General features: G+C 43.0%; 2 protein-coding genes across 2 annotated transcripts in view; one reads left to right on the forward strand and one right to left on the reverse strand.

The window, feature by feature from the left end:
- The window catches only part of TMEM117 (transmembrane protein 117), a 237,693-nt gene extending 234,385 nt beyond the window's left edge, over positions 1–3,308 (forward strand). The window contains exon 9 of the mRNA XM_075148206.1: positions 1,218–3,308. Within this exon, the coding sequence (XP_075004307.1) occupies positions 1,218–1,858 (641 nt within the window). The 3' untranslated portion in view covers positions 1,859–3,308. The remainder of the gene's footprint in view (positions 1–1,217) is intronic.
- A 10,979-nt stretch (positions 3,309–14,287) lies between these two features.
- ARRDC5 (arrestin domain containing 5) lies at positions 14,288–19,891 on the reverse strand. Its single transcript, XM_075140613.1, has 3 exons — positions 19,639–19,891; positions 15,341–15,548; positions 14,288–14,600 (listed from the first exon to the last, which is right to left on the reverse strand). The coding sequence occupies exons 1-3, from the start codon at positions 19,889–19,891 to the stop codon at positions 14,288–14,290; spliced, it is 774 nt and encodes a 257-aa protein (XP_074996714.1).
- Positions 19,892–23,486: the final 3,595 nt, after the last annotated feature.

Genomic DNA, 23,486 nt, shown 5'->3' on the forward strand with positions numbered 1-23,486 from the left:
AATTGCTGAAATACAAGGAGTTACTCCCTTACCCTCCTGGAGCATTCTGGTTGTACAATTGGAACACACAGACTTTCAGGAACTGGAATACATTTATTCTTTACAAGCCAATGGCATAAGTCATTTGATAGATACTCTGATACATTCATTTTCTTTTTCACTTGAAACATACTTAAATATGATACCAGCTTAGACCAAGATCTTTCATCACCAGCAGGAACATTCCTCCATGAATGTCCTTTCACATAATGCTGACATGTAGATTTGCTGGGTTCTCGGGTGGTACTAGTCATCACTGCACGGGTAAGATCTTAACATATGTCCAGCTAGAATGTAAGAGATGCTTTGACTATGAAAATAGTATAAATTGTTTTGTGTATTCATAGAATAATTTAGCTTAGAAGGGATACCTGGAGTTCATCTGTTCCTACTACACCCTACTCAAAGCAGGGCCAACTTTGCAATTGCATAAAGTTATCTTTAATGTCTTTTGGATGCCTGTAGGAAGCATGCAAAAGAGCGGTTTTAAATAAGGAGATAGGTTTCCTCCTCCAATATTGCAGGAGCTTAATGTTACACTATGAGTCACTCCTTGGAGGAGTTTCGCACTACACAGGCTATAGGAAAACCTAAGCTGACTAGCCTCCCAAGACTACAATCAGCCCTTGCTATTTCTTGAGGGTGTAATATCTCTAAATCACAGTTTATCCAATTGCCCCCACCTGAATATGTCTGTGCAGTGTGGTTGGTATATCAAAAAATATATGCATATACTCTTAAAATTTACATAATTACCAACCCCAAAAGCTTCAGTCACTCCTGGTATATAAACAGATCTATCAAATACGGCCTTTTCATGGAAAATTTCCATGTGAATATTTTTTAAGCCCTGGAATTAATGCTTTTTTAGGTTTATTGACCTATACCACATCACCTAGTGGTCTAATCAACAGGTCACCTACAAACTGCAGTGTGAATTCAACAGATACACTGCTGTCCTTGTGTTACAAAATTATTTTATTATGTGCCCAAACCTAATTGTGAAATACTAGGGGATATTCAGCATAAATCTGACTCTGGTGGAAATTTTATTACAACTTTGCTTTACAGATTAATAAAAAAAGGATTTTTTTTCTGAGTAGCTTTTACCTATGACTGCATTTGTACTGCTTCTAAAATGGATATATCACATGACAGAACTTTCTTTTTCCAAACAGGCAAATGGTTTAACTATGGAATTATCTTCCTTGTTTTAATCTTGGATCTGAATATGTGGAAGAACCAAATATTTTACAAACCTCATGAATATGGTCAATATATTGGTCCTGGACAGAAGATCTACACAGTGAAGGACTCAGAAAGCTTGAAAGACCTTAATAGAACTAAGTTATCTTGGGAGTGGAGATCGAATAACACTAACCCATTGACCAACCGGACCTATGCCGAAGGAGACATGTTCTTGCACAGCAGATTCACAGGCTCTAGCCTTGATGTCAAATGCCTGGCTTTTATTCCAAGTTTGCTGGCTTTTGCCTTGTTTGGTTTCTTCATCTGGTTCTTTGGGCGATTTCAGAAAACTGACCAAGGCATGGAGAATTTAGACAAATCGTACACAAGAATGAAACGAAAGTCACCATCAGATATGGGAATGACACGAGAAAATACACAGGTGTTAGTAGAAGAACCATTAAGTTCTCAAGAACCACATCTCATATCCATAAAATCAGACTTAAGTGAAATAGTTTTTAACTCTTCTCTCCTAACTTCTGAAAACCTGAATGCACAACTGAATGAACAAGATAGCCCTTTACAGCCAGTACCAGAGTCCTCTGTCCCTAAGAGTAATCCTGTGACATAGAGGCAAATACCCAGGAAAATCAGTTTAAATAAGCAGTTACTATAAGATTTCAGTTTTAGCTTTTGTAAGTTAAGATTTACATAGTGTTTAGAATAAGAAACTTAACCTATACCAAAAGGTGCTCAGCATGCTTTTTCTAGGAATTTTGGTTTTTATTTGTATTATAGTACGTGCCTACTGTATATCTAACATTCCTTTATAGATTGCTTCCCAAAATTGCACAAGCTATTTATTAATACATTACCTTAACTATATAATAGTGTATTAGATGATTACTTGCAGGTATAAAATTCTACCGTGGTGGTGCCTTGAGACATTAAACTGTTTTTTAACTCAACACCAGATGTATAGCACAGTTGTTCTAATCTATTTTGCAAAGCTTTTTGTATATGGTTATTTCAAGTAACATTTGATGTCTTGACAGAGGAAATAAATACAGTTATTCCTGAAGAAAGCTTTGTGTTAGGATATCACAGCTTGACTTTGTTATTTACTCATCGGTGAAGCCAGTGACTTTGATGACCGGACTGCAGAGAAGCATGTTGATTACCTTTTAATTTTTGCTGGCTAGCTGCCAAACACAAATACAGATTCATTATGCGGTAAACAGCAGAGTGATAATACAGCATGGGTCACTACTTGTGAAAATATGACTTTCTCCATCAGTAATAGCAATTAGGTGATAATGCCTAATTATATTTTTCCTAATTAAAGATAAACTGCTCCTTGATTAAAAGTTTTGCCCTTCACCCTTTAGAAAAAGAGGTGAAAATACATGGTCGAAGCAACTCTTTCCATCATCACACCAAACCTATGCAACATCAAAGAGCCAATGGAGTGATTACAGTAAAGGAAATAAAGCTCATTAAATCCAGTATTTGTGCAGTTCAGTGCAGATATGGTGTGGGCATACGTGAAACATACATAGAAACACACCACATATAGACAGTCTAACTTCTCCAAATACTGAAGAAATGTTTAGAGGTTTTAATTAAAATAGATTAATAATTGAATTTTATTATGCCCTTTTTTTTCCTTCATTCATTATCCATGAATAAGTGTAACCTGGAAGCAGAAACATAGAGAAACTGGGTTTTTTGCTTTTTTGAAGGGGACTTTGTAATGTGTATTCCTCTCCTGTATGATCAAACTATATGCACTAGAGAAATTGCGTATCTAAAACATCAGAAAGACTCTGATTTGCCTCTAATTTAGTTCTATAAATTGTTGTTACAAGTTACTAAATAATAAGTCATTTTTAAGTCTGAATTATTTTCCTGTCATTTACTGGTGTTGCTGTATTTTGTCTTTGTGACTTTTTTATCTCTGTTGTTTTGATCTATCTGCTTTTAAGTTTTTGGAATGCTGAATTTAGCATGCATAATAGAACTATGCATTTATTAATTGTCACTTGAGAGCCAATTTTAATAAACATCATTCAACAATTCTTTATTATGAGGTAGGAACATATTCTGTTAGTTTTGCAATTTTTTTAAACATTTTGCCCATGCATTGTCCTATTTAAAATCATAAATATTTCTGACACTAAAAAAGACATGCAGTATCACAGTAATGTCAAAATCAAATATTTTGCTTATGCAACATTTAATGTTTCATCAGGAGAAAGTTCACTTTATAATCAGACTAAATTTTTATCCATTAAAAATTATGACTAAAAATAAATCTATTAGCTTTTGCCTACTGCAACCTATAAACTTATTGAGTAGACTTAAGATATAGTCAAAGACAAGCCATTAATTACTAATGGTAAAACACTGTGAGATCCTGCTTGTATTATATAAGAGGTCACTATATTGATGTTTGACTTTCAAATAGCACTTGATTTCTTAAATAGTTACAGAAATAGCTGATTAATTTTGCAGATACATGCTTCTCTGTATGTTTTGGACACTGTAAACCGAAGTACTGAAAATCTCCAGCTAACTCATTTCTCCTTTTTGTGCATGGGAGTGGTTAAATCCATTAATAAGTAGGCAGAAAATGAAAGAATTACTTGAGCCTTACAGCCTGCATGATTACATGACTCTGAGAAAACTGTTATTAAGCAACTGATCCGCAGCTAAAATAATTCTGTGACCTCACATTGAGTTAATGCTTTTAAGGTCATTATAAGCCTGCCTGAAAGAGAGAAAAGCATCAAGTAATCCTAGATTTTGCCTGAGTATTTAAATTAATGGTCAAGCAGAGAAACTGCTTATGTCATGAATTCATAAGAAGTTAAAAGATTCAGTGTAGCCACTCACCATAGTCAATTCATCAATTTAATTAAAGAAGGACTCCTCAGTTGTGTGGGAGTCTCATTTGTAAACACAGACACAGATGGGAGAAGAAAGGAGTATTTCCACTCTCCACTTCCAGTGCCTAGTTTGAGAAGCCTGAGTTAGGTGGCTAGGCTTACCCTAAACTCCTTCTGAAGCAGGCAGAGAGTTGTGAGCTGAACACCCTGAAGGTGATTCAGTACCTAACTTAGTCATTTATCTCTGCGTTAGTAAGTAGTGCAACTCAGCAGGAATGGGTTTGTGGAGTGAAACAGTTGGTGCTGAGGACCCAGCGCCCACAGTTTGTGCATTTCAGGGCTTTACTTCAGTTTAGCTCTCGTCTAGTCCTTATAAACTGAATGCACAATAGCGGCTGGAGTACAGTTTGGATGAATCTCATTCATGTGCAGAGACCATGCAATTTGAATTAGGGAAGAGTAAGTGGGCACAGTCTAAACTGCATTCCTGAGCTGAGCTACTAATGCAGAGTCATCCTGTCTTCTCCTGAAGCAACTTGTCTTTCTCCGTGGACTGTAGAAGGGTCCATGGGAGACTGAGTGGTTAAGTAGGAGGCCTAACATCGGTTACCTGAAGTGGAAATATTCATCTTCCAAGCACATTCATTGTTTTCAACTGTTGTTCATTATTAATATTTTGAAAGGCTTCGCTAACTCAAAACTTTCTGAAATGCTTTCTAGTCTAGTGCCCATCACTGGGACCTTGATATGGATGGTTGACCTTTTCTTGAAGGCCTAACTATTACACAATTTTTTTAGTCTTTTTTTCTTTTCCTGAAGAAGATTAAGAATCCATAAAAGGGAAGAAACTTGAGGAAGAGTCAATTTTTTTCACACACTGCACAAGTCTCCATTCTGCTGTCTGTAATAAACCATCCAGCAGCTGCCATCACTACAGGGCGGGCCTGTGTCTGCGTTGTCAGAGATCAGATTTGGTACAATAGTTCTTTTATTGCCATAGATACACTGTACAATGATGGATGATAGATACTGCCTAAAATAGCATACACAGAAGGGACATCTCTAGGATAAGCACATAAGATTTATGAGCCCACAGGTGCCTATAAATTGCCTTAGCATCCTCAACAATTACCTTTGCCGAGATGGAAATGACATGGGGCAAATAGAAGGTAAGAACGCTTGTAGAAAGTACCTTAAATATAATATTCATGCTTATGAAAGTGTCTAAACTCCAATTGTATAAGACGTGTATGTGTATATATGTTAGGACCCTAGGGATTAGTTGATTCTGTTGGGGGAAACTGCTGAGTCTCTCAAGCAGACGATTCACTACTACCCTCTTTATTCTACATTGCTCCATGAGTTAGTTACTCCACGTTGCTTCATCTCCTCTGCCTCCACTTCTATTGCCTAGAAAATACAAAACCAAAAAAGAACATTTAATTGCACTGCTTCCCCAAATTACATTTTTGTCTAATTTATGCAGAAAGTAAATTTGTTCTGTTTTAAAAGATTTCTGTCCTCTCCAGCTAGTATCATCATACTCTGGGCTACTGCACTGTATTACAGTATGTGTTAAATTATTGCTTTTCCTGCGGTGAATAGCCTCCATCATGACAACCACCTGGAAACAAAGAGCAGACACTTCTCAAAGACTGGAAAGGCAGCATTCAGATACTTACTAGACTGGCAAGCTCATTTTCCCGCAAGTGAACAGGTTATGACTCACTAGTAAAAGATGTAACAGATTTTTAATATACTGCCCTTAATTTTAACAACCTCCTAGGAGGGGCTCAGCGGGAGACAACTTTTTATCTCAGGCCATAAAGTTGAAGTAGTTACAGTCCTGCAAGCAGAGTGTTTCAGCTTTTTAGGTTGCATTTAAAAGTAACCAGCTTAAACTTTGAGCAGATTGCAAGAACCATAAAAATTAGACAGACCAAACTGTGAATAAGAACATAAAGTTGATTCCGTTGTAGCTGCCTAGTGCAGGATATAGACAAAACTCGCATTTATCAGATGTTAGAGTGACCCTGTGCTTGGGATTATGGACAGTGACATGCAAAGATTCAAACTATTTATTAACAAACAATTGCAGTCCCTTTATCAACAGGGATGCCACTGCAAACACCAGGCAGACCATGGAGAGACCTCTTCTACCATACGGTCTCCTGTCTATCCATTCTAAGTCACAATGACATGTTCATTTCCTTGTGCACTCAAAACTGTCCTGTGGGGAGCCTGGGCTCCCTGAATGTGATGTGGCATGTCATTGCGATGCCTAATATACCAACTCCAAGTAGGACAACCAAGGACAAGCAAAAGGAGGAAGTCTGGTCTGTGAGTTCCACAGCCTTGAGGTGAAGAAGAATGGCTTATGTGACCATTTCAGAGGCAAATCAATATGAATGGAAGTTCTGTTTCACAGGAACACGAGGGGACAAACGGAGAGACAGCAAATCACTAGAAATCCTTTCCATCCCTTCAGATATTCAAACAGAAGCAGCAAGTCCCTGTTTCCAAATGCTCACAAACAATTCTGTTTCCAGATGACTTCTGGGTGAGTAGCTCTTCCGGGTGACTAGGTTTTAACACCATCTTATTTCCCTCCTAACACTTCCTCTGCACGGGATATGTCAGCGGCTTTTCACTGTTTGGGGGAAAGGGGTAGTCTTCTGAGTGGGAAGGAGGGAAGAAACTTATGAAGGAGAAACCCCATGAGACTGGTACTCTCCACAGCAAACTCCTTATTGGAGAGAGGAAAAGCATTAATCCAGCTGCTTTGCAAAGAGGAGTGAAGTAGCTTCAAATCCTTTCAGACATATACGTTACAGCAGCAGCACAGTCACAGAGATACTTCTAATCTCATGTTTTTCCTTTGATGTGTAGCAACCTGGGTCTGCAGAAGAGCAGCTTATCTGATTCCTGCAGGCAGGTTATAGACCTGGGTCTCATGCTGCTTTGTGACATCTGGAGCACTTCTCTGCATATTAAATTCCTTCTTCTCTTCCTTTTTTCTTTTTTTTTTCCCCCTAAAGACCTTTTCATTCTTCTGTTTTTATTTCCAATAAATTTTTATTGTTAGTGACCTAAACTGCAAATCACCCACCGAAGGCCCATAACTGCAGTTACTGATGCAGTACCATCTGCACACAGGCTCTGCCCAGCCAAGGAGATTCTGCCAAGGCAGCAACAGGTACCTTTCCTAAGGCTCTGTCACAATCTGGGGACAGATCTAGTGTGAACATGGTTCATTGCAATACTGTATGGTACATCCAGAAAGGTTTTGGGTCCTCCTAGCCAGGTCCCTCCATGGAGCATTACAAAGGAATGTTTACAGACAGAGTTATTTTTATGACTCGATGTATTTATTCAAGAAGACGCATAATTGTCTAATTTCTTTAAAACAACCAGAGCCCTGTCTCTCCTGTTGCAAATAACCTGCCTTGCTCTCAGCTACATTCAAAGAAGACATGAGCCATGTGAACACAAGAGATGCTCAAGTCTGCTTTCATTCTAGCTCTTCAGTTCCCGGGAAAATGGGGCTTTCAGCCTGCTCATGCACAGAGCCCCAGTGTGTCCTGCCTGGCAGAGCTTCAAGGCTGGGAATTTTAAGAAAGAGCTTTCTTCTCTTTCTTCTCTTCAGACAGACAAGTACTGTTGGTGTGGCTGGCCGTGGTATAATTCCTACCTACTGTCAGGGAAAGACAAGCAGAAAGGAGTCATAATAGTCAAAACTGAAACGCAGTATTTGTTTCTAAAAAGTCAATATTGGCTGCTTGTTTGCTCCCTCCTTTTTGCCATTTTTCAGAAAGGCAGTTTGAGATGGATCAGAACACTTCCTCAGTTATCAACTCATTTTTTTCATTGTTTCTTTTTCCCATGGGATCCTTTCCCACTATTTCCCACTATTTAAATCTCTTTGATTCTCAACAGCCTCAAAATGCAGTTTCCATTCGGGCTCTTCCTTTCCTCTCTGCTTACCTCCCCTTCACTTTCATAGGTTCATAGAATAATTCAGATGGGAGGGGGTCTCTAGCAAAGCTCTTGCACAAAGGAGGGTCAGCTCAGAGCTCAAACCAAGTTGCTCAGGGCTTTATCTTCGCAGGTCTTGAAAATATCCAAAGATGGAGACTGCACAACCTCCCTGGGCGACTTGTTCCAAAACCATCTTGATATTGCTGTATAAATGTTGCCACTGGTAGAAATCTCCAAAAGAGATTCCCAGTAGTCGTAAGTGGGAATGAGCAAACTATGTGCAAACCATGACAAGTGACACAGTGTGAAGCCAAAGCTATCAAGATGTGAGGATGGCTCTGTTCAGGTACACTCTGCCCTGTGGGAATGAATTCACACCAGGTCTCACTAGATACTACGCAGGCATAACTGAAAGCAGAAAATGGCATGCAAGCATTGAAGAAAATCAAGACAGTTTCTTTGTGATGCTGAAGTTAATTGTAATTATATTTCATACTGATGTAACTGGTATCTGTTTATTGCCTGGTAGTGTATTTGCATATTGAAGAAGTCAATTATCGCTTCAATTTGCAATCCTTGTCTCATGTAATCAATTACCCTGAATGAATGTTTAAAATTATTCATGAAAGAGTCATACTTTATTATATTTCATCTAGAAGAACCAGTAGCACCCATTAATAGAATGGATTATTACATTTTTGGAAAATCTGTTTTGGAGTGGTCAGTAGGAAACAAATTGAATAGCTGAACTTATGCATCGCCTGAGTCATTAATCTATAGAACCATACTGTGATCTTTATTAACTGAAAAATCATTTAGATTAACTGAAAAAAAGACTTCTTTCTTCTCAACTTCCATTCATATTGATTTTCCATTACTGGCCTCGTGTATGTCTGCACACGCAAGAGTGTTAGAACTGGTCTCCAAAAGGAAAAACAGATTAGAAACCAATGCTTGCAAGTAATGTGGATGAAGGCTAGGCTGGTCGGAGGTTTATTTTGTTTTAATTAAGGTCTAGCTAGTTCAGCTAAGGAGCTCTTCCCTCCCAGCAAGTCTTGCAGAGGCAATCAGAAGAAAGCCGACCCCATTCAAGTTCTTGTCTGGAAAGGTGGCAGATTACTTAAAGAAATGTGAAAGGGAGACTGACAACTTTGCAGAGAAGCAGGAGGTTTAAGCAGTAAAGGAGAGAATGAATGTACAAAGATCAAACAAATCAATACGATTTAATACACGTTTGTGTCTTAAAGCAGTAGCCTATCTGAAGAGCCTGTGTAATTTTAAAGGATAGAAAGACAAAGGCAGAGGAACAAGGTAATAAGAGATTATCTTATTCAAAAACAGCTTTTAAAAAAAGGATTGAAGGACTCTCTCTCCCTTTAAATGGAGATAAATGTCGATGGTGACTGCTTCTGAGACACTGCATGCCTTGCTGACCTTTCCTTTGAGAGATTTAAGGGGATATAAACGGAGTTGATATGCTGGTGGCTACTGAGTCTTTTGGTCTATGAAACACATACTCAGACATGGTCACAGTTTCAGTATTTAATCATTCATAAAATCATTTGCTGAAAGCCGGTATAGCTTGAGCCAACAGCAGCTAGAGTTAATATATTCCAGAACTGCACCGGCTCCAGCTGCTCCAGATGTTGGAGGACCTTTGTGAGGTTCATTCCCTGTCGGTTGTGGCAGCTTTGCCACACTGCTGAGGATGCATGTGTGGCTTAACTTCAGTGTCATTGAGCAATAACGCAAACCCGATCCCACAAGTACAGGTAATTTCCAGTAATCATTATTTCTATGTTTCCATGGTTACTGGAAAGAGAAAAATTTCTATTTTTGCTTCATGAAACTATACAAAAATGGAACGTTTTCCAAAATCTGTGCAATGTTAAAATTAAATTGTGAGCAGACAATATAGCCGTTTTCCCTTCATGTGTACCATCTCTTTACTCTCTTTCCACCCTTTCCATGACTTCTGACCTGCACAAATCCCACCAGCTCCACAGCAAAGCTACTCCTCAGAAATAATCCCAAAGAGGGCAGAGAACAAACTCTTTCCTATGGGGTCCTGGAGAGACTTCAGGCATCATTCATTCAAAAAGAAAAAAAGAAAAAAGAATATTGATTCCAAGGTCTAAAGAGTTTGTTATTTATATAAACGCGGCTAGAGCAGATGCGGCAGAAGTCAACAGTAACCTTCTGCTCCATTTTCATAGCAAGTCTGCCTACGAGGGCCAAAATAATTATTTGTTGAACCTATCAACTATGGGCAGGCTTAGTGTGCAGTATTTAATGAAACCTCCGTGGAAATGTGTGTTGTTGCCCGTAAAAGAATGTTTTGGGTTTTTGCCAGTTTTCAACCCCAGGCGATACCTATATCACATAAGGGAGCACAGTGATGGGTCCTTAGTTAGCAACCCGTCTGTGCTAACAGGTTCATGAAATTCATGCAGGGCTATCCAAAGGTACAAGCTCAGGTCCACGTGAGCTATGGAACTATTTTAGGTCACTGCACCTGAACAGTTAGCCCTGTTGCTCTAGAGTGTTACACAGTGTAATACTGGTCTGACTAGACTTCAAAGGCATCTAGTTCATTTGAGTGTATTTTAGTGCCTTGCAAAAGGCATGTGAAGGAATAAACCTGGATAGCCCAAATGTCCCTCCTGGTGTTTTGATGGCTCCAACTTTACATCATAAAAATATCCACCATCTCTTTGGAGAGGTGAAACAGGCAGTTGATGAGACCTTTCCTAGAGACCTCTCTGCTCCATCTTCTGTGGTCTGCTGGAAAAACATACTTTACTCAAACTACCCACTCATCGTACTACTCTTGTTACTATTTATTCCACAGTAGCATGTAAGTGCCTTAGACAAGTAAGACTATAAAGATTGGAAAGGAACTGCCTGAAAAATTTGCAATACAAAAGATGTGCAAAAGGTAGAAAGGAAAATTAAAATGCTAAGACATGAAATCACTTTCCTGAGGTCACAGAAGTCAAGTAACCCACTGCTTGTCTATTTTATTAGGACTTTGGCCTTTCTAGTTTGTTGCTGTCAAATGTTTTATTTGCTTCATGAGATTCACATACACACACAGACACTGCATGAAACATGCCAGGAACAGGATTAGGCGTATTTCACCCTGGCATATATTCCATCTGGAGAAATGAATTTTTTTAAATCAGAAGGCAGTTTTGCTAGCATCAGACACCCGTTGTCTCCTGTCATGAAAATGCCTGCAGGGTGACCGTAATGAGAAATGGAAATACCTTACTTCTTCCTCAACTGCCTTCCTGAGTTTGCTGATCTCAGTCTAGGTTCAGACATTGTGAGTCTGGAAAACAGACCTCAACTGTGCTTCAAATCACAGCAAGTAACATGCAAAGAAGTTACAAAGCTGCTCTTTTATCCCTCCAAATATTGACATCCTATTGTTTCTTTGCAAATGTTACTTTTCAAGAAGGAAGTAGTTAAATTCCTTTTCATAGTAAATGCACGGATTGCCAGTGTTTATGTGATGGCAACTTCAGAATTTATACTGGGTTGTGTTTTTCCTTCAGCTTTATCAAGTGTCACTGAGAAGCAATGCTGGAAGTTCAAAAGATAAGCAGTGAAAAATATTCTTCTGACATGTTCCTGTCATGTACACTGTGAGTGCATTAATTTTTGCTTGAATGATGAAACAGGGAGACCTGTAAAACAACAATCTATTTGTAATGGGATTCTGCACGTAGCGTCCTGATATACAGTCTCGTCTGAGATGTGAAAGGGCCCTGCCAGTGTCAGTGTGATAAATGTTATTTTTAGGGACAAGATGAGGGGAAACATTAGCCCGGTGAGAGCGCGTGTGAGCAGCAGAACGTGACAAGCGCTGTGCTGTGCCTCAGCCTGCGCACAGCCAGGCTGAGGTGTTTTGCCAATCAAGGTCAATCTGTGCACACACCCAGGGAATGGTGAAGGGCAGGCGGTGAGAGAAACGCCGCCCTCCCTCCATGTGTTGTGCCGCACGGCACCGGCCACGTGCCTGGGCAGCTACGGAGGTAGCTGTGGACATGCAAAACCCTGGGCTGGGGCTGCCTGGCAATCTGCTGCCGAAAGCATATGTAAGTCACCGCTAACAGACCTGCTGCTGCTGTAAATTAGAGTTGGTTAGTGTCATCTCATTTCTAAGCCTCCTTCAGGGAGGAGGAAGCTGGGGCTCTCTGCGAGCAGGGGGGCCTGGCCGCTGAGCAGCGAGACATCTCTCCCAACAGCAAGCGCCTGGCAGCAAGAGAGGTGGCATCACGCCGTGCCTCGGCCCCAGTCTGGTGATGGGGCAGGGAGGTGGAGTGGGGCTGCACCCTGTCTCTTCTATCCCATTACTTTCTGGGGCACAGACAGAAAAGTTTCTTTTGCCCATGCATTTCATCTGTGAAACCTCTGTCTCCTGCTGGTGTCAGCGTACATCAGCTGGGCGAGACCCAGCAACCCCCGGTATGGGGCCCTCAGTGCAACGGGAACGGGATGCCAACATGGCTCCTTTGCTCCCAGCCTGGCTGGCGATGGCTATTTTGGTCTGGAGACCAGGAAAGGATTTTCGGTCATGCCAAAGATGGCATGCCAGAAGGCAACGGTGCAAAAGCACAGGGGGTGGGCTGGAGGGGGAGGGCGCCGAGATGCACACAGGTGTTCAGTGGGGCCGAGCCGCAGGGGTGAATGGTGGTTTCTTGGTCCTATAAGGGCTGCTGGGTACCAGAACAGATGTTGGGAAGGGGGCCCAGGGGCACCCACTGCTCTTCAGCTTATCTTCCCCACTCCTCACCACCCTTCCCGTGAAACAAAATGTGGAGACGCTCCCCAGAGAGCCTGGGGACATGGCGGGAGCCCGCAGGGGGCACGGGCAGGGCAGCCCTCCCTGGGTGGCACCCACTGGGGCAGACCACAGCAACCACCTGCCACAGGGCAAAGCTGCTCAGCTGTCAGGGCTTAAATCATATCAGGATCAGAGTGATTTATTTAACAGCACCTAACTGACCAGCAGTCAGTCGACTTTACATTCAGGTTCGATATCAGCAATACAGCAGATAAACCACAGTACTAGACACTTACTTAGCAAATGTTAATAAACACCAATAAAATCCTAAACACCCTTCTAACCCCAAAACCTTCTGGTCACCCACACTGACACATACACAGGCGTGTGGTTGCCGCATGGGCTACACATACGTCATGTCCCCGGGACCAGCCGCTTCTCTGGCCTGCCCCGGTCCCTCTGCTCGGCAGGATGAGCGCCTGCTGTCTCAGCCTCCCCCCAGCACCACGCGACCCGCCAGCTCGCTGAGGGCGTGCTCTGCATGGAGCTGACCCGCGGTTTCACCCGCGGGTGACAGTGGAGCAGAGCTGGTGGCCGATCTTTACCTCTCATTGCAGGGGCGATGCTGGGTAATGGTTGCTTTCTCAGCCTGCTGCCCTCCCTCTGCCTCAGCAGCCACAGATCTTGCATGTCCCTTAGCTGCCCGGCTGCCCTCCTTGCCCCAGGGGCCTCCCAGGCCCTCCAGTCACCCACCCTGCCAGGCTGAGAGCAGCTCCCGCAGGTCCCCTTGCGGCAAGCAGTCTGCCTTCTCCCAGGCACCTGGCCCATCTCACAGCTTTCAAACAGCTTGTTCTGCACTCCCACCAGGGTCTGCATGTTTGCCTCATACCTTTACATAAGGCTGGGGTGGACTGTTCTCCCATGGACAGGAGCATGGCCATCCTGTGGGCCTACAAGGTGTCCCCTCTTTGCCTAGGCCACTGCAGAGTCTCCTGCTCTTCCTTATCCAGTTACCAGGAGTCAGTTTAACAGAATTACAGGCTCCCTATGTGCCTTCCTGACCTTGGGCTTTGGCTAGCCTTATTCTTGTTTTGGGAATCACTGGCTCATCTCTGCAAAAGCAGGCTCCTCCTATGAAAGCATACAGCTAGTGTGCGTGGATTTTGCAGAAAAATCTTTTATTCCATGGTTCTGCTGGCAATTGCTCCTGGGTCAATCTCAGAAATGGCTCTGTGAAGGCTCACCCTCTTTGAGATGTCACCTTCATTTTCACGCAGAGCCATGGTGTTCTGCTGCCCAGAGAAATGCTCCACTGTGGCTGCTATGATGATGGGCACCCTGCCCACAATGGTGGGTGTGGTACAAGGAAGACCAGAGGTGCCTACCAGCTCGTACCTGAATGTCATGATTTTATTTTCCATGAGAGTGCTGTTGACATGGGTTTTGGCAGAACCAGCACACTGGTAACTCTCATGGTCTCAAAGGGAGCCGCGTCTATCCGGGATTCCAACCTCGTCACTTCCCCTTGGTCTTCCAAGGAGCGTTGTTCTCCCCTGCTGCTGAAACCGCTATACCGGACAATGCAGCGTACAGCAAAAATGACCTTTCTAACATACTTGCATGTCCTGTTGGCAATATCTGTCATGAAGACAATGGTGTCACTGGGGCAAAATATGTTTTTCTCCAGGGAAATCCAAAGGATCACAGAGCCATGACTGAAGCAGCAGAAATAAATACATCCTTCCTAGCTTCCACCACCAGTGGGGCCTGCATGGAGAAGATGAGTGGAAAGGCAAAGTATGGTGAGTTCTTGTTGCCGGATACAGGGTGATTCCCAAACACCACATGCATAAACTCCCAACGGAACAGCTGAGGCTGCTCAAATCTCCCCACAAGCCCCACCATTAACCCAGAGGACAGTCTTCCTCACTGCACTGAATGTGACATGGCTGAATTATCACAGTCCTCCTGGGCATCTGTGCAAAGAATTGATGTACGCATATGTGAACATTGTCACCTTTAGCTATCCATACACAAATTTAGCTGGAGACCACAAAATTATTAGAATCCTCATGTTCTAGCTGTCTCGATGACCTTTGACTGACTTTCCCAGTCTAGGTAGAGTTTGGTAAAAAAGGCACCTTCTATTTGGTGGTGTTTACCTAAGGCTTAGACTCCGCAGCAAGAGAATACCCTCCCTTTTCCCTCATCCTGGATCTCAAAGCACTCCCTACATATCACTCTTGAAGTCTTACAATGCACCTTGGATGCTAGAAAACAAACATCTTGGTGCAAGCCCTAGGACAAAGATGGCAGAAGATATTGAAGTGCCATTTGAATGCTAAAAGGAGGAAGCTCAGAGGTAAAAGTTCATGGACACTCAGTAAGTTACAGCTCTGGATCAGAACAGCGTAGGTCTGTGTGTCTCCAACTCAGATAGCTTGTTCCCCTTAACATGTCTTTCACGTGTCTTTTGTGGTCACCAGCAGTTCCTTGCAACAGTAAACATCTCTCCTCATTAGCTAAGACAATTTGGCAGCTGCAGCAAGTCCCTTGAACAAAGTAGGAGATGCAGCCCATTTTGCTGGTGAACGTGGAGGGGATACTTGGAAGAAAGCTGAAGTGGAAGTCAAAGGTGTGAATACCAGAATCCAGCCAACCATCTGAAAGCCAAACAACATGCTGCTATCAGAAGCCTTTTAAACATTTAGGATGTTTGTACCTTGTGGAAACCTTGATGTTCCTCCCAGAATCCAAAGTGTCCTTACAGTCTGGTATTGCACCCAAAGTGCCATAAAGGCATGGTATGGGGCGGACTGTGCATCGCCTCTGCAGGTCAGCTGCTGGATGTATGGACCCCTACCAGTCGGCAGACTAGGGAATTGTTAATCTGCCTCATTTTAACACAAGGTCAGCAAACCTGCAGCTCCTCACAGACTGTTTAGAATTTTCACTTGCCAAAATGGAGTGCCACAGACTTTTAACTTTCCAAATAAGCACTAATAGGCTTTTTGGGAATAAAGCGATGTAATAACTCTCATTCCTCTTTTATCATTGTCTACAACACCTGTGCATATGATCTGAAACTTTTGTTTCACCTGTGCAAAAGACCCCCACTCACAAAAAAAAAAAATATTTGACACCTTCTCTACACAACTATGAGACAGGAAAATTATGATCCATTCCTTCAAATGTCTTTGCTTCTGTGCCACTTCCTCTTAATCAAATTCAGTTTTGTGTGGGTGAGGTCCCACTGCTGATAATGAAAGACTATCCCACCTATGCAAGGGTAAGTTTGGCCTCTTCCAGACAGATAAGACCAGCTCTTGACTCTTTTCTTCATCTAAGACCCATTTCTTTTAAACACATGTATCTGCTGGCTGTTTATCATCCAGACTTAAGCTTTCCTTCCTCCTACTAGCTTGTGCCAAAACTTCACTTTGAACAACAGTATTAGGGGATGTGAGACTGCTAGAATTTTGTCCTGCTGACTGCATCCTTTTGCAGATGAATTCAATGATGCCTCGAGTTTTAATAATCTAAACTGGATATTCTTGTTGGCAGAAGAGCCTGGATATTGTTTCCTCACAGCATGGGAGATTTACCAGATGGCATAACAGCATATTCAATCAATCAGAGTTGTAACTCTGAAGAAAAAAAATGCCTAAAACAATCTGAAAGGGAGGCAACTAAAATTCATCAGCCTCTTAGATAACTGCAATATAAGAAAGTCATGTTCTCTATTCTGACAGTTCGTAGAAACCTGATATTCCCGGGGCCTTATCTCACACAATGTTGCCTATAAGTTATTTTGGCAATGTTCTTGTTTGGTAGAAGGAAGGACTTTGAACTGTGAGCAGACCTACAATTTAACCTTGAAAGAAATCAGTGTTCCCCTCCCGGAATGGTCTGCTGTTGGGCCCTGGTGTGCGTGGTCTGTTTTGCAGCCCCAGCAGAGTTTGGGGATTTACTGAAAGAGTTCAAATTTCTCCGTCCCTGCTGCAGGTATGGCCTGAGAGCCTGGCTTTGTGTGCAGGGCTGATGTAGGCCCTGTGGTGCAAAAAGACTTGCCGAACCTTATTCCATTCTATATACAGCTTTAATCCCACTTTCTCTGGCTTGTCTTGCAACACTTCTACAAAGACTTCTTTGAATTGTGCCTGCTTGCTAAGCTGTGCTTAAGCTTCCACATAGGCCCTTGGACTCAAAAGGATGGTGGCCTTAAACAATGTCCCTGAATTCACCCTGGAAGCGAAGGTGCCCTTGCTTTGCTGGCTCCCCATGGCTGCTTGATGTGAGCCCCGTTGCACAGGACTACCTGCCCTCTACGTGGGCTCCAGAAACCTTGTTCCCCTGAAACCATGTCACAGAATTAATTACACCGTAGAAAGTTTCCCATCAGCTTGAAGGGTGGGAGAGTGCTCCCAAGAGTTAGCTCCCCAGCGGCACCCGGGGATACCGTGCGTCTTGGTGTTCAGCAGCACCTGGGAACTCCAGTCACACCAGAAAATTTAAGTCAATTCCAGATAATTTATTGTGTCACCTAATTCAAAAAGTGCTTCATCTTGTATTTCCCAGCCAGGGGGATGACTGCAGCTGTGGGGAAAGTGCAAAGAGGCTGCTGGTAGGATTGACTTTCTATGAAGGACACGAGGGATTTCCTGGGGTGTGACTGACGGTGCGCAGCAGTGCTTGAAGAGTTTCAAACTGCCCGTAGTGTTGTGAGCTCCTGCCTCTAGTTCGCTCTGACTGGGGGGTTTCTGCTGGTGATGAGGATGGTCATCCCTGGTAGCACTGAAACTCTTCTTTTTCTTTTCTGGATCTAATTATCCTAGAGCTGTTACCAGTCGTATTCGATGACTGCCAGGATTCAGTTCCTCCAGCAGTCTTTATCTCACAGAGAGACAATACTGAGTTTCTTGTGCAGTGGCGGGCCTTCCCAGCGTTAAAAAGAAATATGTCAGCAGACACCTGGATCCATGTATATACACTTCTTACAGAGACATCAGATGTGACCCAAGTAGGGCATGTGGTAAGATCAAATACCTGCTAGTAACATGCTATCAAGAGCATATTAGCAGCTGAGTGTCAAAAGCTGACGCAGGCAGCAATCTGTTCAAACGAACATTCCTTGTATGCCAATGTCAGTGGGGGGCACAGAGTATTCGGGGTAAGAAGGGTCAGGTCCATATCTTCTTTCATGTTTTAAAATGGCTTTCTTGGATTTGTTAGATCACTTCTACAGAGATGTAATCAATGCTGGAAAAGGAAGAAAAGGACTGAGTTACAGTAGTAAAAACCTGTTATTAAACTGCAGTGCATTGGCAAGTCTTGATGGATGTGGATGCTCAACTCTTTTGGAAACAGGAATATATGTGTAGGTGGCAGAATACGGATTCAAGCATGTCTTTAAGCAACACCAAATTGAACTTTAGCTGAGAAGATCCAGAACTGAGGTGCTTTACAGGTACTTGTTCTTATAATGACAAAAATAATTTTTCCAACACTCAGCCTTTCTCTTTTCCGTCAGGGCTGTAACATCTGGTAGCCTACAGGAAGAGTCAGCATGCTGCAGTACAAGGCCAAGACTCTAATGCCTTTGAAAGGGGAAAATGACCTTTGGACAAGCTAGAGCCTTCAAGTCTGAGGAAATGAAGCCTGACCACTGCAGGTCATAGCTTAAAGGCACAATTTCCATGCATTGGCACAGTCTAACTTCAGTACTAAACTAATCAAGGGCAGCGACTACCTATGATCTGTAGACTTAATTCCCAACAGACCCTAAGAAAGATTAGCTGAGAATGGGGAGTGCATCTCCTAGGAGGCTTCCATTTGCTTTAAGCATCCCCTGGAATAATTCACAGTTTTAGGTGGTCATTACATCCCACTGACTTTACTCTTTTTAATAAATCTGTACATTTTAATAGTTAGCTCTGCATTTATGTGTGTGCATGTTGGGGTGTATAATATCTGAAAGGAAGGTGCAAAGATGATGGAGTGACAGGACAAGAGGTGACAGGCACAAACTGAAACACAGAGGTTCCCTCTGAACATCAAGAAACACTTTTTCACTGTGAAACAGGTTGCCCTGAGAGGTTGTGGAGTCTCCTTCCTTTGAGAAATTGAAAAGCCTGGGCAACTGGCTCTAGGTGGCCCTGCTTGAGCAGGGGGGTTGGACCAGATGACCTCCAGAGGTCCCTTCCAACCTCAACCATTCTGTGATTCTGCGATTCAGTGAAATAATCACACTTTTGCAGGTGTTTTCAGTGTATGTCTCACATTTTTCTTGTGTCTCAGTAAAAAAACTCTAATAATGCATTTGCTATAGTTGCGAATATGACAAAGCCTCTATACCCAGTGGATACTTGCTGGCATGTAAATCAGTAAGAACACTGAAAGTAAGCATTTTAGATGACCAAAGAATGCTTCAGTGATGTGCTTGTGACTAAAGATTTCCTACCTGCTGCTAGGCAGGTTGTGATAAGTTTGTGTTCAACAAATGTTCACTTCACATTTACAACCATCAACTCGTGGGGACTGCTCACACTCTAAAATACTGCTGATCATACCAGAATGCTAGTGTTAATCACGAAGCCCTGGTTGCCATACGATGTAGTGAAAAGGAGTATGCCATGGGATAGAAACAGAGCACATGGATGTTGGCAAAAGGAAGACTTCCTGCCCAGATCCCACCTTTCTAGCCCAACGCTAAGATGCTGTTCAGTTAACCGGTGCCTCGTTCTGGTGTTTTACCCTCTATGTGGAAATTCTTTGCTTTGGAGACATAGACAGCCTGGTTGGTGCAAGCTGTGCTCTTGTCATAGTCCAGTTCAGGATTACTGTTGTCAAGCCACCTCAGGTAGCCTCTTCCCACGAGCTCCACCTTCACCACAAGGTCCACCAGGGTACTCCTGCGGTTCAGAACCAATTGGCCATGTATGCTGGAGCCGTCCAAATGCACCTCAATCTCAGGCAGCACCAGGTTAATTGCTGTCATTGTCAACATGAGGGAAGAGTGGCAGCTGGCTGCTGCTGGGGTCCAGAGGTTGGATTGCAAGGTCATCTTCTCCAACCCCACCCCATGACACAGGGGTTTGGGAGGTCATGGCGTGGGGGACAGATGCGTGCCCCACAAGGAGAAAACTCAGCTCTCCAAGCTATGCCAGAGGGGATCGGAGCCCTCTGGTTATTATCAGATTATTATCTGATTATTAGCAGCACCTAACTACCTGGCAAGCATTCAACGATGTTTAGGATTGGTATTGGCAACACAGTAGATAAACCACAATTCAAGACACTTAGCAAATGTTGATAAACACCCAGAATTTTTCTAAGCACACTTTCCATGAGTAATCCCCAAAACTTCTAAGCATGCATGCACACACACATGCATGGTTAGGTGCACCCCCCTCCTCTGGGGTGCTGGTCCCCAATCCATGCATTCTCCTTGGGGAGTCGTGGGCACTCTACATGCACCTTACCCACTAATCCATCCGCTGGGGAGAACATACCCCACAAGGCCCCCACACCCATCAGCATCAGCGTGCTGGAGGCACGCAGGCTGCTCACACCATTCAGCAGCGGCAGGCTGCTGCTGGCAGCCCTGGCTTTGGTGGCTGTCTTTTTCCTCGTCCCACTCCCGGGTCTCGTCCCCGGTCACAACTTCTCACACTTCCCTGAGATTTCTTTCCAGGCTGGCTCTTTCTACTCTCATAAATCGCCTGGTAATTCCTTATCTACTGTTTAATTCAGCTGATGGTTGTCTCAATTAAACTTCACCATTCCTACTTTCCTCATGGCATTACCAGTTTTGGGCAACCACCTTTCCAGAATGCACAGTTTTGTGTATTGTGTTCCCACCCGCTGTCCACACTCACCTCACTATCACTTTAGCCACTGTTATCAGGGCATGCTCCCAAGAGGGAGCTGGGCAGATTTCCCCACCGCAAACGACTAGTGGTGGATAGTAGATGCGGCTGATATTGCCAGCATAAGCGGTGGCCAGAAGACTACAGCAAGTGTCAGTGAGATCTGAGGACAGCAGAGCACCACCCCTCTGGGCAGCGAGGTCCTGCAGGTCTGGCTGAAGCCAGCGGGCTCTCGGTCAGCAATACAGGATGATTGGCAAGATTTCATTGTAATGTAGGAGGCTTTGGTGAACATGGCTAAAGGCAAGGGACTGAGATGAAGCTCAGCCCACTTTGTCTCCTTAACTCCTCTTTGTCATATCAGAGCAATTCCAGCTAGCTGGGGCTGCTGCAACTCAATTATAATGTTAAGAGGAAAGACATATTCCTTCCAAAAAACACCCCAAAACACTGTAAGGCTGATCTGAGATAGACCTCAGATGCTGTTGGACACTTGGACCAAATGAATGTGCCATACTCTGACCCACATAGATGTGGGAAAGGAAGTAAAAGGATGCAGCATGGGAGATCAGGAAGACATCTTCAGCTAGGGGAGCAGGGATGAAGACAGCTACAAGCAAAGACTGCAGCGAGGATCACTTCTGTGGCTGATGCCAGCAGACATCTGTGAGCCACTGATGAGTTGTGAGACCAGAGTGAAAGCGCTGGCACCTGCTCTGCAGAACCCAATTCCAGAGGCAATGTTCTCAGCTGCAGGTTGAGGATGAGGGCACGTGCTGAGAAATGCTGAAAATTAACTGATCGAGACGGCCAAGAGTTTAGGAAACAAGTCACAGCAGCACATTGAACTTCAAGCCTTTCCTCCTCCATATTAATTAGTCACTTGTTCCAAAGCTGTCAAGATTCTCCCTCACAGTCTCTGTACTCCATCCTTGCTTACAGTGTTTTCAGGTGTTTCTTTTTTAAGGAAAAAAGCACTGAATTAACATGCTGACTGCAAACTGTCACTCAGTCTCAATTCTTGGCTGCTGCATCTTGTTCTTTGAGCCTCTGCTTACCTTGCCTTGTTAAAAAATAAACTCTTTGGGAAAGGAACTGTTCAATGCCCTGGGTTGCAGTGAGAAGGAACAGTTTCTCAACTGGGCACAGAATTACCAATAACAAAAATATCCTTTTTCCTATTTACACTTGGCAGTTTTCAGCAGTCTTTGCCTTGTGCACAAGTTATGTGGTTATGGGTGGAAAAAATAGCTTATAGCTACTTGCATGAGTGATGATACATCATCAAGTAAAAAATCATAATTAGTGATAATATATGAATTGAATGCTAGATTCCCATGGTTTGGTGCTCAGGCACTGATTTATGCTTTACAAAAATAGCTTATAGCTATGATCTCCATGCTGCCATTACACCAAAACAATATTTCATCTCAATCTGTACATCCCCTGAGAATTTTCAGTGCAATCTGAGCATGCAGTCGGCCAGAAAAGGAGGAAGCATTGCTTTTATGTCATGGTTTGTGCTCCTTCCTTAACTCCAATTTCTGTCTTGAAGTTAGACCAGCTAAAAGTGAGTTGTGCAAATGTTGTGTCTTTGCACTTTGTGACGTCTCTGACAAAATGATCTTTAAATTCCATTTCCAGAAGAACAGTACAGTATACTTTTAACAAAAGTAAGTTTCAAAAGGTACAGTAGGGAGCATTATATTCTGTCTTTGCCTATGTTGGTATGTGAAGTCATTGATTTTGAGCTTTCAATTGATATCAGCCAAAACAGAACCTTTCATCTGAATCAGTTACACTTCAGAAGTTACAAATGAAAGTGGACCCATACCTCACTATATTTAATTATGCAAACAAAAAGCTGGCTTCCATACCTTTGTCTCATTCATTTAAGAAGCTTTATGCAGTCCCACTATGTTTCACAGTTTTGTCCAGGCATCAGGGAGGACTGTGTCATTGTTTGCTCCTGGTTTCATTCTCTGAGACTCACATGAACATTGCCTTAGGTTTGAGTCTCCTGGTTTCAGTTTAAAATTTTAAACCTGAAAACTCAAGGGGAAATGAAGGGCTTACAGCGTTGCACTGTGATAGAACACATCGGTGTAGGGATGTGTCAACGAGGTCCCAGAGTAACCAAACTCAGCCCAGGGTGGGCTGTTGTCACTCTGGGTCTGCACAAGGACTGGCTTCCCCAGAGACCTTGAGGTCTGAAGGAACTGGATGTGACGAAGCAGAGGAAGACCCAGGCTGAGCTCTTGGGTTCATCATAGAACTGGTCTGAACTTTAAGAAGATTTAATGTAAAAGCGTTGCATAGATCTCGTTTGTATTCTGCTGCTTTCCACCAGTATATGAAAAGCCTGCATTTGCACACAAATTCCCTTTGTGAGTTGGGCTGTCTCTGTAGCTCTCCCAATGGTGACATGTGGAAAATGGAGTACCCGCATTTGAATTCTAAATTTCTTGTGTTATAGGGGAACTAGGCCGTAGTGAGAGTGCTTTAGATGCCCTAAATGCTAGCACTAGCTTTCTTGAAGCCAGCTTCACAATCATCTTATAGGTAGTGACATAGCTATGAAGAAACTGTTGTGGAGGACTCTTCCTCTTCGTACACTCAGTCCCTGTTAATACAAAGGTTTTACAAGAGAGCATGATTCAGGCAAATGAATGCAATTTCTCTCTATGTGTCTCTCTATGGAAAAAAAAAATGTGTAATAAGCACTGTGACTGG

This window comes from Calonectris borealis, chromosome 1, assembly GCF_964195595.1.
Source record: "Calonectris borealis chromosome 1, bCalBor7.hap1.2, whole genome shotgun sequence".
Classification (NCBI taxonomy): domain Eukaryota; kingdom Metazoa; phylum Chordata; class Aves; order Procellariiformes; family Procellariidae; genus Calonectris; species Calonectris borealis.

Coding starts and splice junctions, on each gene's coding strand:
- ARRDC5 (XM_075140613.1), bottom strand. CDS start 19,891: ATGTTGACAATGACAGCAATTAACCTGGTGCTGCCTGAGATTGAGGTG. Junction 15,549..19,638: donor AAAGAATTTCCACATAGAGG/GTAAAACACCAG, acceptor TTTGGCTTTCAG/ATGGTTGGCTGGATTCTGGT. Junction 14,601..15,340: donor AAAAGACACGTGAAAGACAT/GTTAAGGGGAAC, acceptor CTGCTGCTTCAG/TCATGGCTCTGTGATCCTTT.